This window comes from Gekko japonicus, unplaced genomic scaffold (genome assembly GCF_001447785.1).
Source record: "Gekko japonicus isolate JY-2015 unplaced genomic scaffold, Gekko_japonicus_V1.1 scaffold87, whole genome shotgun sequence".
Classification (NCBI taxonomy): Eukaryota; Metazoa; Chordata; class Lepidosauria; order Squamata; family Gekkonidae; genus Gekko; species Gekko japonicus.
In genome coordinates this window covers 1,058,632-1,078,287 of record NW_015164184.1, presented here as the reverse complement: position 1 = coordinate 1,078,287, position 19,656 = coordinate 1,058,632, and the positions used below count along the sequence as shown (strand labels likewise).

General features: G+C 43.0%; 1 protein-coding gene across 6 annotated transcripts in view; it reads left to right on the top strand.

Annotated features, from left to right (window-relative positions):
- SVIL (supervillin) overlaps positions 1-19,656 on the top strand; it is an 82,799-nt gene that overhangs the window by 29,879 nt on the left and 33,264 nt on the right. For 4 of the 6 annotated variants that reach the window (XM_015408118.1, XM_015408116.1, XM_015408120.1 and 1 more), the window contains 5 exons: positions 529-718; positions 4,327-4,456; positions 12,688-12,765; positions 14,793-14,858; positions 18,261-18,408. In XM_015408118.1, the coding sequence (XP_015263604.1) occupies positions 529-718; positions 4,327-4,456; positions 12,688-12,765; positions 14,793-14,858; positions 18,261-18,408 (612 nt within the window). The remainder of the gene's footprint in view (positions 1-528; positions 719-4,326; positions 4,457-12,687; positions 12,766-14,792; positions 14,859-18,260; positions 18,409-19,656) is intronic. The other 2 variants (XM_015408117.1, XM_015408121.1) reach the window with 2 other exon arrangements.

The window sequence follows — 19,656 nt, the reverse complement described above, 5'->3', positions numbered from 1 at the left end:
GCTTAACGGAAGGCCTCTGGGAAATAGTTCTTAGTAAACCTTGGGAATGAAGCTGCTTGCTCTGTTGCTTCTCTGTGCTTGCAGTTCTCTCCTTTTCCAGTAGTGGCTCATAGGAACATGGTACCCATTGGGTGAGAGTTTGCGAACACACTGACTGTGTCACGGCTCAGCGAATGGTCTCAATGACAAGTATCAGAAGTACTGCTATTTTTTGTGTGTATCTCCAAAATCTGTCACAGGAAAAATCCCAGCACTTAAGTGAAAAATTCAGCATCTGACATCATTGTGTTGGAGAGTTTTAAGTGAATTCTGTTCTTGTCAAACTGGTTCTCTGACAGGTTCTTCCAGCCCAGAAATGTTAGCACTGTATATGATATTTGTTTTGTGAAGGATCTGTTACTGCGGGCCAAATACTTAACTTGATTAGTATAATCAAGTATAAGAAAGAAGATGCTGTCTGGCAGTTTGACTGATGTGGCAAAATATTTTTTTGCAGTCAAGCACTAATTCTGAACTTCTCCCCCTCAGAGCACATTGAGCCAATTTCAGAACCCGAAGGCGCAGTGACAACAACGAATGTTTCTCAGTCTGCTGTATCCTGTAGGCAGCAGGAAACATCTGAGCAGTTGGAGGGAAAACTCGACTCCAGGGACAGCAAAACAGAAATAACAGAGGATGCTCTGGATGCGTCCAGCAAAAGGATGTCAATTAAAGAAAGGTAAATAAACTCTTGCTTCTTCCAAAGTGAGCATTTTTTTCCCTTTCATGATAGAAGAATTTGGAGTTAAGATGTGTGAGAATATCCATTGGGGGATTTCCTAGTACCCAGTCTGTACTTTTTAGAAGAAATTGAAATCCGTTTTTTGTTTGTTTTCTTAAAAGAGTTTATTCCAGGAAAACAAAGCAGCAGTTCTCTGGGCTGCAGCATCCTTAGAAATTTGGTGAATTGAGATTAATGTTTAAGAGACAGCAGAAAGCCTGGAATTCTTCTAAATTTTAATTTTTTTTCTGTAGATACCTGGAAAAGTTAGTAGATTTTTTTTTCAGATTAACTGACCATACAGTAGCTGATTTGGTGAAGTAGTCACCATCCTAGGAACCTCGGGATTTTCTTCTTCGCTTTTCTGGTGGAAATAGGTGTTCAAGTGTGCAGGCAATGCTCGTCTCAGCAAGATTTCTCATGTTTCTCCCCCTCCCCCAATAACTAACAGAGGACAGAGTAAGTTATACAAAATGAGAGGCGATATGTAAATGCATTAATTTATATAAACTGTTTAAGTCACAGTTCAGCTTCTACTGGCATTAGAATCTGGTTCATCTTGGTGCAGTTTGTACACAAATATCTGCTGTCCCAATGATAGTTATTGGTTCAGTTATGTCTGCCCAGTTACATTTGCCCTGGCATTATAAGGATAGTATGCATGGAACAATAATTCATCATGGCAATGTACACAGCTTACTAGATCACCCAGATGGTAGAGCCCTATCAATAGCATTCACCAAGATGGGTTTTAGAAGACTGGCTTGATTTAGTCGATACTCCAAGAGTCTCTTTGTTAATTAAAGAAAATCAAGGAAGAATAACATCTGTGTCTTGAGCTCTGAACTAACAGCCAGTGAAGTTGTTTCTCTTTTCATACTTTTGATGGAAAATATTGCATGCTCATTTCCAAAATGCCAAGGAGATGCCAACATTGCATATACTTAAAGGTCTCTTTGAATGGCGTACTGCCCACTCGTCTGAGGGATTAAAGGACAAACTAATGACCAGGCAAGGATGATAAAAGACCTTAACCCACAATGTTGGGCTGCCACAGAAGTCTCAGCTGTCTCCAGAGGCTGTTGAATGAGCACATTGAAAGATCAAAGAGGTGAAAGAGAACTCCCGGGCATGAGACAGTGGATGCAATGGGCTTGTCTCTGCCTGCTTTGGAGAAGAGATTGAAAGATTAGCTACTCCATATTATTACTTAGACAACTTCCATAGGGAAGAATGAAGATCAGACCGGAATACGGGGTAAACAAAAGCTGTATTAATAAATAATTCACTATTCATTGTTCTATCGGTTTTCATAGTGCTTTACAGAGTGGTACAGAGAGACAAGTTTCTTTCCCGGGCTGGTTACAATCCTAATGTCAACCAATGGAAGGTGAATGGGAAAAGAATATGGCTAGGCTTCGTTATACGGATACTTGGTTCTGGAACAGTACAGTCCTATGCAGAATTACTTTCAACCCATTGAAATCAAAGGGCTTAGGCTGGAATAACTCCGTGTAGGGCTTAGGCTAGAATAACTCTGCAAGTTGTTAAGCAAAAGGCCTCGTTGCACTTGTGGGTTTTGAGTAAAGGGTGGGGGAGGGGAGGGAAGCATAATCTAAACGGCCATTTCACCTATCATGGAGAGCACAAGTTGGGTCCCATCCTGTGTAAGTTTTGGAAGACAGCCGTGCTGGTCTGCAGTAGAACAGCTAGGTTTGAGTATCTGAGGAAGGAAGCGTTGACTCTCGAAACGTCATGCCCCAAAAAATCTTGTTTGTCTCTAAGGTGCGACTGGATTTGAATCTAGCTATCCTGTGTAGCTGTCAGATGTTACTGTGGGCTCCCCCCAGTTCCTGCCTTACACAGTGTCCAGCTCAGAGTACGGCCGTGGCATGTGTGGGGAAGAGGTCCAAATCTTCCTTCCTGTGCTGTTTTCCTGAACAGAAATGGTTGTGGGGGGGTGCAGTTTAGCCCTATGTACCCTTATGAGTTTTCCCAACAGACCAAATAGCTCCCCAGTGGACTGTTTCAGGTCTGAAAAATTGTGAGGTGGACGGGTTGAAGCCCCTTTTCCACATGTGTTAGACAGTGCATACGAATTGTTATACGGGGTAGGGGCCCTGGACCCAACATGTGTTACCCATAAAATGTGAATTGGTCCCAATAAGTTTATGTATTGGGCAGGGTTGACTGCCATTAGAGCATGATGAAGTATACACAGCCTTATTATATATACATGTTATGGTCACAGTGGAAAGTGTGTACACCTACTAAGGGTGTTTTCTAGAATGCCCTTAATATGTATAGTCAAAGTTGTTCTGTTCTTCCAGGTTCGGGCGAAATATAAGGAATTAATTGTTTCATAGTTTTACTCTAAGGCTGCTGTTTTATTCTATTGACTAGGAGTAAGGCCCGTTGTGGAAATAAATACAACAAGCTCTAGAAAGAGGCTCTGGGAGAGTGCCCCGGCCTTGGGCATCAGTGTCAATTTGCTGTGGCGACCTCAGCAGGGTATAATGACACAGAGTCCACCATTTTCTCCAGAGGAACTGATGTCTGCTACCTGAAGAGGAGTTGTAATTTTGAGTGATCTCTACCTCTCACCTGGAAACTGGCAACAATGGTTCCCCAGGAGGAAATGGCTGGTTTGGAGGGTGGAGTCTATGGCATTGTACCTGTCTGAGGTCCCACCCCTCCTCAAACCCCACTTTCTCCAGGCTCCACCCCTCAAATCTCCAGGAATTTCCCAACCTGGAGTTGGCAAGGTATCACAACTGAACTCCAGACAACAGATCTCCCCCCTCCCCGAGAAAATAACTGCTTTGGAGGGTGGGCTCTTTGGCATTCTGTTCAGCTGAGGCCTCTCCCCTCCCCAAACTCTTGCTTTCTTAGACTGACTTCCTTAGACACAGAATATCCAGGAATTTCCCAACCTGGAGCTGGCAACCCTAGTCAGGACGGGTCCCAATGAGTTCCTCACAAAGGCCTGGGAAGGGTTTCCTTCTACCAGCAGCCACTGAGGGAAAAGTTAGTCTCACAGAGGAGCCAAGCAGGAGAAGTGTCTTTGTTGGAAGAGACAGCCGTTTGCCAGTAATTCTGACAGGGAACAGTGGCTGAGGTGGGAGTGGGTGGGGAAGAGGAGCAGACCCAGCACCCGGCCAATTACATGTGAGTACTCTTGAGTAGTGGCTGACGGGCCAATGGCTGATGGAGCATATTGCAAAGCCAGTGGGAGAGCTGGAAAGTGCCACCCCACTACTCAGTTATATATAAGGAGAGATTTCTTAATATTATTTGTTTTGTATGTAATCCCCCTTGGATACCATTCGCCAAAAGGCACAGTATATTTTTTTAAAATCAGTAGAATAGATTTTAAAAAACCAGTAATACAGATACGCTTGCTGGAGACTGAGTATTGGCCACAGTTGCCAGTTGCCTGTACACTCAGTAGCAAACTTGAGTGTGTTTGCTTTTTAACATGTGCAACAGCCCTTTGAATGAAGGCACATGTTGAATAGGCTGTATATTCTTAGTGTGATATGCTTGTTTTTCTTCCTCCTTTTCAGGCTGGCTCTCCTGAAGAAGAGTGGTGAGGAAGACTGGAAAAACAGGCTGAACAAAAAGGAGCATGGCCGAGCATCTCTTATCGAGCGCAGCCCTCAGCTGCCTGAGATGGAGCACTTGTTTACAAAGAAGGTAAAGTTGCCCATTTTGGGGGCAGCATTCCACCTGACAATGCTGAGGCACCTGCAGATGCTTCAAAGAAAAGCAGACAAGCATGCCTGTCACAGCGTAACACCGACTGCTTGTAGCACGGCTTTTCACACTCGGCAGGCGCTGAAGTTTAACAAAAGTCCTTTTTTTATTGTAAAGCGGATGCATAAAGTTGTTTTCATAGTTTAAAGGAATGTTTTCTGGCCAGATCTAATTACAGAGGACAATGAGTATATATTTTGCCCAAGTTTTCGGTAATGTAAAATAAATAAATAAATCCCCCGAGAGACAAAGCCGCAGTTCATCAGTGTTCATCGAACACAAAGAGGGTTCTTGTTGTCCAAAACTATTAAATTATATGATTCTTTTTTTCCTAGTAAGAAAGAACATCTGAAAGCAGAAAGGGTTCTGCATGTATGAGATGACACAGTTCTAGCAGGACCAGTTTTTAGAACTGCTGTCTCTAGTCAATCTGCCAGATAATCACTTCTGTCCTTAAATATCTTGTGGAGCCCTGTCTGTGTGACCACCTGGACTGTTCAGTGCATACCTAGTTTATTTCTTTTTATTTGGTTGTGACACCTTTTATGTGGCCAGCAATCTGGTTGGTGCCTTGTCGCATGAGTTGCTTAACTTTTTGAAGCTCATCCTTTTGGTTGAACTCACCTTTTGGGTGAACTCTTTTTAACGGCTTTGGAAAGTGTCTTGGAGCTGGTAGTTGTTGGGAGATGGCTTTTGTAGAGTGAAGAGGAGGAATCAGTCATGTTATTTTTGGCTTCAGCATGCATGCAGTGCAGTAAATCCTGGATGCTGCCATGCCAACAATAACAACAACAAAAACAGACTCCTTACCACTTTGTATTCTTAAAAAATATTTCTAAATAAGCATTAACTACCAAAGTAGTGATTTGTTGGGTTTTGTTAGTAGCAGAGATCGAAGAATGCGGCCACAGCTGGCAAAATCCAGATCTGTTTCAATAGCCAAGGGAAACTGTTTCAGGATTACTTTTTTGAATGCACAGTGTTCTTCTTTTTCCCCATTTTTAAAATGTTTATTAATGTACCTCTTCTTTAGATCTCTAACCTAAATATATTTAGGTTACTTGTAGTCATTACTTTTTTGAATGCACAGTGTTCTTTTTTCCCCCGTTTTTAAAATGTTTATTAAGAGGAAGTATAACATATCAAGAAATATAATAACTGCAAAACAGTATACAACTGTCCTGAAAATCCAAAATTACAAACCAACCAGTTAGTCATCAATACAGATTTTTACAACATACATCAACAGTCATAACAAACTAAGTTAGTACTAAATCTGATCACCTATACATAGATGCTATGTGAGCTATGATTCCCATAGAATTGAGTCAAGTTTAAAAGATAACATCTTCAGGAGTCTGCTGCTCTGATTCACAAGAGGAGTCTCGACAGTAAGGTGGAGGTCTGGTTAAACTCAAAAGTGTAGCCATGTATGATAACTCGTCCTAGAAGGTTGCCTTGTACCTCGAGATGGATTTAAAAACTCTGAGTTACACCCGTTGACTCTGACTCTGGATTTAGGTTGTGCGTATATTGATTGTAGAGCCCTCAGGAACGTGTTGCCAAAACCCATCTTATTCAGTAAGCAGAGTAGATATCGGATTTCCAGCGAGTCAAACGCCTTCTCAAAATCTAGGGCCAGCACTAGAGATTCTTGTTGAGAAGTTCGTTTGCCATGAGATATAATGTTAAGGGTGCAGTGAATGTTATCCGTTAGCTGTCTTCCAGGTATAAAACCCGTTTGATCATCTGCTACATATTCTGGAATTATATTCTTGAGCTTATTAGCCAGTAGAGTTGTAAAGATTTTTACATCATTATTCAGAAGAGCAATCGGTCTGTACGCCTTCGGATCTGTTGCTTTGTTGGGGTCTTTGGGGATGACAACAATATTAGATTCTGTCCAGGAGGGAGGTAATTCCCCTGTTAAGAGAACGTTATTACAGACCATTAACAGATGATCCAATAGTGATGATTGAAAAGTTCAATCAGAGTTGAAACATTATCCCGTCTTGCGACACTGGAAAAAGAGCGTAAACGGACTGGGGATAAACAAATTTACACTCAACTTCTGGCGGAAAGGAAGATCTTAGAATCTATTGAAGTATCTCAGATACAGAAGAATCTTTTATTCCTAAAACAGCGCTTCTGGCAGAAGTCGGCCAAGAACATCAAAGTTCTCGCTTGGAGGGTCAAGGAAAGGAAGAATTCAGGACAGTGTTCTTTAACCTAAACAATTCTTCCCACTTAACCTTCCCTTGACACATTTGTAAGGTTCAGACTGGGCTGTCAAGCTTCAGCTGGTAGGGTATAATCAACTGAAGGGTTAGTTGATTGATTAATGAGGCCTGAGAGCTGGCTGTGTATGTCTTTGAGGCTATGTTGGTTTGGTGAGTTGCTGTCATTATGGAGGTTGCAAAAGGAAACAAAGACCGCCTTTAACTGCGAACGCCTTTAAGTAGTTGCAGTTGATAATCTGTTTCCTTCAGAGTCTCAAAGAGGCATTTCTGTTAAAGGCTTGTTAATACCCATGTTCAGTGAAACTTAAGCAATTGGTCTTTTAAAAGGCTCATGCTTAAATGAACTAAAATAAATTTCCATCACTTGCCACACCTGCTGTGAATATACCCCCCCCACACACACACACACAGCTTCTAAGCCGACTGTTTTAAGTTCCTTTTAACTTTTGCATCAAAAGAGTCCTCTATATGCTGTCAGGGTTGATGGAAACCTAAACCGGTTGAATTGGATCTTGTCATTTCAGTCAACATAATGTATATAAAAGCCAGCATGGACTGTCCTTGAAGCAATGTTCATCTCTGCCTTAATTATTCTATTCTTCTGGTGGTATTTGTTTGTTTTTGTCTTTAAAAAAAAAAATGTCCTCCTAAGAACTCCTAAGATGCAGATGAGGGGGCAAGTTCTTAACTACTTCTAAAAACAGGAAACAGTGAGACACTGAGCCCGCTTGCGGGGAGGGCGGGGTAAAAATGTCTAAAATAAATAAATAAATAAACTATGGGCATATTTATATGGTAGCATCTGAGAAGCACTGGCTGTTTTTGTGTTAGTAGACAAGTTTTTTTAAAACATGGTTTTTCTAGTGCCAGAGTTGTGTCCAGCTGGGGCCAGTAATTTACTGGGACCTTCTAAACTGGGACAAGTTTGCAGGACTGCTAGTTCCACCTAGCATACACACTCCGCCACTCTTCACAGTCCTGTAGCTTCTGCTTCTACTACCATGTTAACAATGCCTTAACAGTACCTTTGGTTACTTAAGGCTACATCCACATGGAGGGTTTTCTCCACCTTGGCATTGCAAACCAGAAATGTAAAATCTGGGAAAATTTCAAAGACATGGGAGGGGGGGGGATCAATCCTGTTTTTTTTGGGGGGAGGGGATGCGGGGAAATTATAATATATTTGATACTTTCCTACCAAACCGATACTTCTTAAAGTATACCCAATACTTCAGAGAGAGTTATAAACTGTTGCATCCTATTCTACCATAGCACGTCTATAATCTTTGCTGTCTGGTAGGTGGGACAAATAACAGTTGAAGGTAGAAGAAAAATTACGTAATAAACAAAAGAAAATGTATTATTTGAAGATAAACGCTCTTATAGTCCAAACTTATTATATAATTTATATTGAACTAATGATGTTTATTTACGGTCAAAGACCATCCAGAGTCCGATCCTCCTGCACCCGTTGTCGCTGCCCGAGCCCCAATCCACCTCGCTGCCCAGCCTGCACCCACACAGTCCAGCCAGGGAGTCAGTGCCGGGACCTTCCATCGCCCCCAAGCCTGGGGTCTCGCCAGGGGGGCGACAGCGCGGGGCTGGCCCTCATTCTCCTTGTGGCTGACACACGGCCCAACCGCCATGCCAGGCAGAGGGCTCTCACGCTGATGCCGCTCCTCTCACTGCGCCGGCCGTCGGCGGCCCAGGGCCAATGCGCGTGACCGCCTTGCGACTTGCTGTTGTGCCGCCAGGGTGGCCAGCGGTGGAGCCAGCCCGGAGGATGCCGCCCGCGCAGGAACATCGTGGCGGCCTGTACCGCCAGCCCGGGGTGTCAGGGGCGCGTCCAGGCTAGGGGCGCAGGCAGGTCTCACGTCTTTCTAAACCGCCACGTCAGGCGGAGGGCCCTCATGCTGATGCCGCTACTCCCACTGCGCCGGCCGTTGGCGGCCCAGGGCCAATGCACATGGCCACCCTGCAACCCGCTGTTGTGCCGCCAAGGCTGCCAGCGGTGGAGCCAGCCCGGAGGATGCTGCCCGCGCAGGAACACTGTGGCTGCCCGTGCCGCCGTCCCAGGGTGTCGGCGGCGCGTCCAGGCTAGGGGCGCAGGCAGGTCTCACGTCTTTCTAGGGCTCGTTGTATTGGTCCTACAATGGGCCATGCTCCTAGTATCTGAATAACTATGAAAATGTCTAAAACTAAACTAATTATAAGTCATGCAAAAGGTGATTGAGGGTTTTTATCGTGGAATTTTACCAGCTGCAAGCAGAATTTAGCTATTTTTCTGGAGTTTTGCTGATTTTCCTCTGTCAGAAGTCTCTCTAGATCAGCACTATCTGCATCAAGTGCTGGCCTATCTAAGAGAGGGGAGATAAGCTTATCCCTATAAACTTGATGAAAGGGACAGCGGAAGAACATATGGGGCATTGATTCCACTTCTCCCAAGGAACATGGGCAGCACCTGTCTTCATATGGTATCTTTCTATATTTTCCCTCTAGGACCTTAGAGGTAATAGCCAAATTTATATTATAATATATTAATTGTTTCCAAAATTTTTAGTTTTTTAAAAAATCTTTTTAAAAATCATTTATGTCTACAGTATAAGATTTTTTTCTCAGGGCTCCCCAAAATTTTTTGAATTTTTTGTCAGAAAAAAATGGGGGGAAAGTCCTTGAGGGCGGGAACACCCCAGAATTCTTCTGTACCCCCTCCCTGGGCCCTCACATCTCTATTCCAAACTGCAGTGCAGATTTCTTGTTCTTTTGGAAGTGGGGAGCATCCCTATGTCATCCTCCAGTCGTCCACTTTCCAGGCTTTCTCCATCCTTGGCACATTGTTTTGCAAATGCAGTCCAAGCATGCCATCAGAATGAGAAGACATGTGTTTTTGATGTCCCACCCACATCTGTGCCATTTTTCTTTTTTCAACAGCACCATTTCCCTTGCCACACCACCAGAGGGTATTTGAGGGTTTTTGCTTGTTATTGCTGAAGCATAATAACATTGTAGTGGTCTGTTGCCATAATCTTGTAATCCCTGTGACTTCCTAGTTTACAATTTGTTGTTTCTTAAAGTCAGTCTCTAGCCTGCTGTGCTTGTGCTGGCAGGCCAGGGCCATGTGGACCCGGACTGTGACAACAGTGGTAAAACAGTTGTGGGAATCGTTTCCCAGGTCCAAGCAAAGCAAGCCCCTGTTGCTTTGCCAGTGCTGTAGGGGCCACTTGCCTCAGCTTTCTCAGGGCCTGATTTACTCTGTCCCTGAAGTTACCCCTTTCCTCTTCAGTCACTCCTCACCCCCACCCTGCATGTCCCAACTGTCAGTTTTCAGCTGTCATTTACATTCCAGCTGAAAAGAATCCTCCCTCACAGTTTCTCTCTTGGCCGAGAAGCTCCATTTCCTTCAATTATCACCAAGTCCCTTATAGATACAAATATTATCCCCACTTTCAACGCAAACTCCATTTTTTTGGGACACACACAGTTTTCTGTTGAACCCCGCGTTTAGACAATTCATGGTCAATAGGTTGTCTAGCACTGCATAGCCAAAGACACTGGTGCACAAGGGAATTTGAAAATAAACCTTCCTTAGAGATGCTAAGTCTCATGTACTAAATGGTCTTGCATTCCAAACAACAGTTACTGGATAGCCATCTTGTGTGGTAGTGAGTTAGGGCAAGTCAGTGCAGCGTCTTAAGAGCTCAGTGACTGGGTGCAGTCAGTCTGGAATCTTTTTGATATTTTATGAAAGACAGTATTAATTCTCATGCGAGTAAAAATTACTCTGGCAGCTCAACCCTGCCCTGAAGCTACACATGTTTCATCCTGGAAATCACTTAGGAAATGAGCAATGCTAGGGAGAGGATATTTGTGTTGTTCATGAAGATTATGAATGCTGTTGATCAGCTGTTCTCCTATCCATAGTATGTGGCTTTTAGAGACTGTGACTGATTTTGCTTGGCATGATTTGCCTGTGCATCCTGCGTGGCAGCTTGTAAAACTCAGAAGGTTCTCTTTGCGAGGTTATACAGCCCCCAAATGGAGTGTAACTGCAACACTTTTTGGCATTTAACTATGGCTCAAGTTAAATTAAATTTGGCTGCAGATATTTGCCTATAGATGAGATTTTCCTTTTTTCAGGAGTTATGGATATTCCTCTAATGCTTAGGTACACTGTTTTAGAATAATGTAAAAAATGTCTTAGTTGCATTTAGAGTGTTACATAAAGCAGCAGTAATAAGAAATGTTCACAGAAGTAAAATACTGTGAAATCATAGGTATATTGTAGAGGGCAATATGTTTAGGAGAATGCTAAAATATATATTGTTCTGTTACCAACCCAAAATAGTTATTAGTAGGTAGATTTTAAGGATTTATTTTTGCAACCTAGAATGGTCATACAATACTTGTGGCAACCATTCCTGTAGAACAACCTCAGGCTTTCCCACATTCTCATTTCCCTCGCTTGTATGTTCCTGTTGCTTTGGGAGTTTTTTCCTGTTCTGCACGCATTTTGCTCCCTCTAGTCGGTTTAATATTCCATCACTTTATGTCCAGTATAAAAACCTGAAGCTTAAACCTGCAGGGAAATATGACGGACACAAAGAGATGTAGTAGCAAATCGACCACTAGAGGGAGCAAAACACATGCAGAACAGGGGAGAAAAACCCAAGGCAACAGGAATACACAAGGGAGGAAAATGCGAATGCGGAAAAGCCCATAACTTCATTTCAATAGTACTTTCCCTCTTTCAGAGGCCTCCAGACCACTTAAAACTGTTTTCACACATAGGGAAGAAAAGCATATTTGGTTCAGAATGTTCATGATTCTTGATGTGATTCAAATCATAACTAGAATGTATCAGTTTAAACATCACCGTTGCTGCCTTGGTTTGTTTCCCTTCCCCTGTACACATTTGTAATCATACAAGAATATGATCCAGTCTTCTGCTAGATTAGAAACATGGGTCTGAGTGGTTTCTTGTGTGTTTATTTGTGCAGAAACATCTGCTCTTCTTTCCTAGGCAGTATAGAGTCCCAGATTATTCACTGACCTCTGGATTATGCCGTTGGCATATTAAATTGACCAATGGGGTTAGAAACATGTTTCATTCCAGCAGTAGGCTCCTCCAAAAAGGAAGCTTCTGATCGTTGGCACTCAGCTGTTTCCAGGGCCGTACAATAGCCCTAGAGCTAGTCTTTATTATGGCTCATGCCCAGTCTTGATGCCTAGAACAGTGCTAAAGCAAGCACCACTGGCTTAGCAGCCTGCTTTGCTGTTGCAATCTCCACTTGCATACGGTGCCGTGCACCCATTGCACGTTTTAATCAGACCGAGAGCGGTGGCACTTGGAATGCGACTCTCTGCCGCTGTGCCTTCCTATCTCCCTCTGCAATGTTTCCTGTTTGTTTTAACCTATAGGAAGAAGGAGGAGGTACCGATGATAATGCCATGTCTAAGCTGCTTTGGGTAAGCCTGACCTCCCCCCAACCCTAGGTGTGGTCAGTATTCCTTTCCAGCCGCATTTATGGTGATGGCGTACCAAGGTCATAGTTCTGGTTTTCAGTGGAAGCTGAACAGTTGCCCCCGAAAGCATTGTCATTGTGGTTAATGGGTCGCTGGACCTTTGAGCATCAGATATGCTCTTCCTCATGCTTGTGGCTTTCTTTCAGAGCACATGGCCATTTGGTTGTCACTAACCCTTTTAATTATTGCATGGGAGTGGATTCAGTAAACATACTGTATGTGTATTTTCTTATTATGGCTTATTTGTGTTAAGGAAAGAACAAAATTTTGAAAGCTAAGGATGAGAACTGCCCTATTGTTGTTTAACTTGAAGTGATTGCTCTCTCTCTCTCTCCCTCCCCCCTTATGACCTTGCACATCATTTCCGTTTCTTTCTAATTCTCTCATATGCTTCTGCCCTGTCCATAGGAACCTGTCTATGCTTCTACTTATTCTCCTGCTATAGCTGCTGCCCATAAATTCCATCCCTTTGTACCTATTAATCAGGTGAGCAAATCTTGCACACTCTAAACAGGTCTTGCAATGATTTGTTGAGCATTCATTACACAGAGGATGTATCGTGTCCCCTTTGCATCTCTGTGTGTGTGTCTGTCTATCACTGTCCCATTTTTACTCCTGCTCAATCTTTTCTCTTTCTCTCCCTACCTCCCTTTTTGTACACCTAAAAATCAACAGAACAAAAATGGAGCATTCCGTTATGTTCACTCTCCCAATCTAATGTGTCTGTAGACGGTCTCTTCTCCCTGCATCCCTCTCCACCAAAAATAAGCTGTATAAAGCCCAGTTGTTTTAACATCTAAGGCTGATTTCCAATGTGCTGCTCAATGGGATGGCTGAATTTTGAACTGCAGGATCACACAATTTAACTGTTGATAATTGTCTTTGGTTTCAGAGAGTCCATACTCACATTTTTCTAGCATAGCTGAGATCACAACCTCCAGGAGGGGGGCCCAGACACTTTGTAATTTTTTTTTGCCATCAAATCACAGCTGACGTATGGTGACCCTGTAGGGTTTTCAAGGCAAGAGATGTTTAGAGGTGGTTTGTCATTGCTTGCCTCCGCATCACAACCCTGGTATTCCTTGGAGGTCTCCCATCCAAATACTAGCCAAGGTAGACCCTGCTTATCTTCTTCGGGATGTCCAGGTCAGGGTTACTTCACTAATTAGCAACCATTAATTCATATCAACCCCATTTGTGGAAACAGGAGAATGTCTCCCCGGTGGATTACTCAGTTTGCCTAGTTCCATTTCCAGAGGCTATTTACTTAAATGTAAAATTGCTGGTTCCTGGTAGTAGGATGCATTAGCCATACTCTTAAAAAATGCATTGTGGATACAAAAAGGCATCTGTGAAATATCCCACAAGTGTTGTGCTACTCAATCCCTATTTAACATTCTAATAGCCAGGAGTGGGTGGAGCCTTATCTTATTTTTTTGTTTCCTTTTGTTGCTATATTTGCTGTGCGGTGCACATTCTCATACTTCCATCCATGCTTAGACAAGAGAGTTACCTGCCCAGGAGCAGAAACAGCAGCAATTGGCTATTTATGTGTGTGTCCATTGCTTTCCCAACCCTTACGAAACTGGAGGCCAAAAGGGGGGAAAATGTATGTACATATGTATATTATCAATTGGCCTATGATTACCTGTTGGTCTTTATAACATAAACCCCCAGTGGTTTACAAATTAATCTGGGGCAGATTGCTGATTGGTATAGGAGGTATATATACCCAATTGCTGTAGTGCCATGGAGGAGAAGTGACCAGGGTTTAAGGCTATGCATTGCACTGGTTGGGGGAAGGTTATGTTTTGTAGCTTGGGGATATAATGGTATTTGGGGGCAGACTGGTAATTTAAAGTGGACTAGGAGCAAGCCCAACTGTGTGACCTATATGGTATTAGGAGCCAGTGCTGCAGGGACTACTCAGCTCAGACCCTCCCAGTGGCACCAATGATGGGTGTTGGTTCACCCATTACCTCTTCTTGCACTGCTGCCACGGGAAGGCAACAGGCCAGCTGTCATCCATCAGTGGCACCACTGGCCAGATCTGAGTCGCGTGGCCACCACAGTGCCGGCAGAGCTTCTGTGGGTTGGCACTGCTTGCTTCTGGCTACCAGCAGCCATCCAGGTCAATGATCCATCAAGGACTACCCCTGTAAGTTTAGAGTCCAATGGCACCTTTAAGACCAACAAAAGTTTATTCAAGGTATGAGCTTTCATGTGCACGCACACTTTATCAAATACGTTAGAATGGCAGGCAGGGTTCAAACTTATAGCCAGAGAATGGCCAACTGGAATCTACCCTTTAAGTTTAATTGGGTAGTCAGACCCAGGTGGTGTCCTTGAATGACTGATTCATATAAGCAAGCCATCACTTGATGTTGTAGGTCAAAAGCTGCACTCCCTCTGGTTTTTGTTTCTTTAAAGAGTTGGGATGGGATGCTTCATGTTTCTGTTCTGTTATCAGCCTTTACTCTCTTTCTGAACCTTCTGTTTCTTCTTTCCTTAAGGTCAGTAGTGCTAGTTTGAGAGAGCCAAGCCCCCTGGTCTTTGAACATCACCCCTGGAGATGGAAGGTGAAATGTTGACTCCACTGTCTTGTTTCTTTAGCTTAGGAAGGAATGAGATAAAACTCAGTTTTGAAACTCATTGCTAATTCGTGATTGGGTGTAGGGACACGGTCAGTGTATAGAGGTGTACATTTTGGCAAGATTCTAGAGCTTTGTCAAATGCACACCATTGCAGAAAGGCGATGCATTGCATTATACCTTTGTAAATGCATGCAAGCAGCGCCCTTAGTTAGGGTTTTAAAAGTTGGCATAACTTGCAGAGCTGATGCATTTGTTTCCAGTGTTGGGTATCTTTCAGCCTCTGTGACCCGTGCTTATTCTCCAAAGCATTTCCACTCTCCTGTGTTTTCAGAAATGCAGCCATCCCCAGTGCCTATTATTTGTATAGATTCTAAAAAGTAAAATGATTTTTATTGATTGATTGATTTTATTTGTACCCCGCCCTCCCCGCTGAAGCAAGTTTAGAAGATGCTAATCACGCTACATCACTTTTTAATGGAGCGGTTAGCTTTCTCAGAAAGCTTTCCTTTCCTGATTGAGCACCGAACCAGATGTTTAAGGCTGGCGTGTTTGGATGTCTGACTGATAGAGGAGAAGTCTTTAAAATGAAGCACTAAAGCTAGCAGCCTCTCATTTCAAGGACAGAGACTGGAGAAGCACAGTCTGAACATTTATTTTCTAGCATTTACAGTCAGCCTTTCTCAAAAAGACTCGAAGTGGATAATGAGGACTTATTCATGACACAGAATAGAGGTTGCATTATATACAGTTTATCTTGCCTTTGGCCTAGTTGAGTGCTCAGAAGGGGGTGAGGAGTTACACTTCTTTTCAGGCGAACCAAGAACCGTCCCACTTCTTTTTCAATAGAGGAAAAGCATCCCAGGACAGAGCAAATATTAGACCCGTTCAGTAATGGTTTTATCTTTATTTGTAAGGACTCTGTTGTTAGTAATGATTGATAACTGGCTGTAATTCCTCGGTTTCAAGCACAGTATCAAATACTTTCTGAATGATTGATAGCTGGCTGTAATACCTCAGTTTCAAGCACAGTATCAAATACTTTCTGCAGCCGTTACATATCTAAAGGTAGTGAGTGGACCACAGACTAAATTTGAGTCTGACCAAATGCGAACTGCGATCATTTAACTTTGAGCACTCTGTGCTTTTATATTATTTGGGAATACGATTGCACACTATATTGTGTTGCTGTGCTTTTGTTCTTCTAAGGCTGAAATGAATCCCATTTATTGTCTGGGTCCTCTTGGGTCTTTGTAAACAAACATACTGAGCCGTAGGCTGGTTATCTGAATTAATGACCTGCAAACTCTGTTTAATGAACCAAAGCTGTGTTTTTTATGCTTTCTATTTGCACTGGTTCTTGGAAGGTTCCATTTGCCACAAGAATAAGTGTAACTCTTTGGCAGTGTTCTCTCCCTGGACTAGCTGTGATGTTTCTGCATGAACCCCATTACCTTTCTGGCAGTCAGAAGGGGTCAAGTAAGTTCCTGTATAAGAGCAGATGCTTAGAACTTAGCAAAATGGGACTCTGAGTGCTCCTTAGCTCTCAAAGTGTCCCAGAACATGTTTCTTATTTACTCAGCCTTTTTTAGTACTGCCTCATATCCAAGTGCTTAACCAGGGTCTGGTTGTACTTCTCACAAAACAGCTGTACACCTTTAAAGGGAGGGAGAAGGAAACACAAATACTCTTCTAGACATCTCAGAATTGGCACGCCATTGCTAAGTGTGCTGGCCACCTCAGGAGATCCTTACTTCTTGATGGGTAAGGACTGGTCTGAAAATGTGAAGCATTTAGCCCTGGCAAGTACTTACTCCAAATATTCTGCAGCGTAAAAATCAGCCCAGAACAGCTTGATACTTAGTTGAGAGAATGATCGCCAAGTACAGCTATTGACTTAACCTGGCTGGAAAGGGTGATATCAAATGTTTGAGGAGGAGAAGGAACCTACATATTTTGTAACCACTTTCTCTCTGACTGATGACCATTTACAAAGCAGCATCTCTAAGTGTAGTATGGGTACAGTCTTGTGGGGAATTCGTTTTCTTGGGGACTTTGTGTGTTGTGACAACTCTAGTATGCCCCCTTTGCTGCTATGAAAGGGGGGGGGAAACAGTAGCAGAGTTAAATTCTCACAGTGTGCGCAACAGCTAAAGAAAGAACTGGCTCCCTGGAAGGCTATGGTATGCCCTCTTGTGGGGAATTCGTTTTCTTGGGGACTTTGTGTGTTGTGACAACTCTAGTATGCCCCTGTTGCTGATATGAAAGGGGGGCAAAAACAGTAGCAGAGTTAAATTCTGGCTCCCTGGAAGGCTATGGTATGCCCATTGCACTAAGTTACCCTTTGGTTAATGCAGCCATTTCATGGTAGTACTAAAACTGACATGCACATGAACAGCAACATATATATTGTGTCCCTGGTGCACACATGCGCATGAAATAAGGCTGAAAAAAATTCATTCTGTTCATGAGAATGCCGGTTGAAACTGTCACCCTGGAGGTACCATTCACCTCTATAACCACACTGCAGTGGCCCATAATCTGATCTGCTGCCATATCCTATCAATTACACATAAAACAAATTCAGACTGCTTGCGAGCGTCTAAATATAGCCACCTAAAGAAGTCGATCCTCTAATGTCGCTAACAGGGAATGTAATAGTGCAAGTTGAGCTCTTTTTTTCCCCTTTTTATTGTACCCATTCTCAGGCGATGTTGTGATGCTGAGGTGCCTCTGGCTTGCAGCTGCTCCTCTCTGCTGCAGCTTTTGAAAGCAACATAGGAAGAGTTTCTGAAGGGAGAGGCAACCCCCCAGCATTATAAGCAGCTTTAGGGGAAAGATATTTAAAATAGCAAGATGATACTCTTAGCAAAACCAGGATGGTTCCAAGGTGCTCATAGAGGCAGAAGGTCACAGAGCTGGCTTCATTTCACACAACTGTGAACCTTGTGTGTGTTGGAAGCTTCTTCGTATAGAAGAGATTAGAGGAGGTGAATAAATTCCTTTATACGGCATCAGCTACCTATGTTGTTAGCTTATTGACAAGCCTTTTAAAAGGTAGGTAAATTGTATTGCACTACATTAAGTTTTGCAGCTGTAGTGAACATGATTGGCTAGACCAAAGATGGTAAAATGTCACCTAACAATAGCGAAAAGGTACCTCTATAGGAAGGGAGGGAGGAAATGTGTATGTTAAATCAGTCAGTATGCTAAAATGGTCAGTAGTATTTATAGGCTAAAAGTGGTGTATGAGTATGTCTGTATTTCGTTTGGTTTCTGTGCATTGGGGGTGTATAATAAACTTCATTACTGTGGTATTATATGGCATTTATAATCAACTACGCTTCTTCTTGGTTTCTGGGTTTTTTTCAAAAAAACAAAACAATACAGAGGATGTCAGATAGCTCTGAAAGTCAAATGACAATAGAAGAAAGAAAACACCTGATTAGCGTCCGCGAAGAAGCTTGGAAAGCGAAGGGAAAAGGAGCAGCCAATGACTCAACACAGTTCACTGTGGCTGGCAGAATGGTCAAAAAAGGTCTGTAAGGAAATTCTTCATCCACTTTGTGTGTGTGTGTGTGTGTGTGTGTGTGTGTGTGTGTGTGTGAGCAGTCGTAAAGTGCTGGGGATTTGCCCAGCAGCGTTCAGTTTCTCCAATTCCTGGAGTTTGCTATGTTAATTCCAAAAGCATTAAAATTATATTAAAAGCTCAAGAGCACTCTCTTAACAGCAGCTTTTAAACTGATGCTGTGCTTAGCGCCTCCTCCCACTTTGATGTGTATAGCTGGGCTGCTCTGTACTTAGAAGTCCACCTGTTTCTCTAAGACTTGACTTCTAGTGATAAACCTGGGCTCTGATCATGCCTTGTTAAAACGCTGAACCAATAGTAGACCTGTTTGGTTTTAAGAAGTGCTTTTCTGCTTGTTGTGTTTGGACACTTGTTTTGATTTTAAAAGGTCATGGTATTTGAGTCATGGGTTTGAAATGGACTGAAGCCATACCTCATTGGCCGTTTTGCTACAGTTATGCTATAGCATTCGTTTCCAACTGGATGTGGACAAGCCCAGCCAGCTGCAAAAGATTGCTTTAGTGCAATGGTTGCACCATATTCCTCAATGTGTGAATGCAACCCAAGTTTTGAATTGCAGGGACTGTACGTGTGTGGAAAGGCTTTATTTTACATGTCAACCTCATGGCCTTTTAATTAGCACAATGACTATCTGTTCAAAGGCAAGTTAGTATTTTACCTGCTGCTCCATTTACTACATTTTGACCTCAGTGTAGTATACATCGCTCAACTTCTGTCCTCCTTTTTATCCCCACAACTTAGGCTTAGAGAACGTGTGACTGGCCCAAGGTGAGGTTCATGGCTGAGTGGGGATTTGAACCCAGATCTCACCAGTCCTAGTTAGACACTAACCACTGCACCATGTTGGCTAGTATATAGGTGGCTGCTTAAACTTGTCTATGGTGATTGTATTCTACAGGTATTAATAGTCAATGCTCTTGACCTACATTTCCCCAAAGAGTGGTTTTCAAATTGTATTTAGGGGAACCTTGGGGCTCCTTGGGAACTCTTCAGCAGGTCCTTGGTGAATAGACTGATAATGATGGACAGTGTTCCCTGAAAGACTGTACACCTACAACTTCCGACCTTCCCTGTACAACGCACAGCAGAATGGGGGTGTCTGATGCATCTGTGTGTATAGTCTCCATTCACCCAGGCAGTGAAGTTCCAAGAGAAGTGATCAGTGTGAACTTACTGCACAGTGCAGCACAGTGCAGT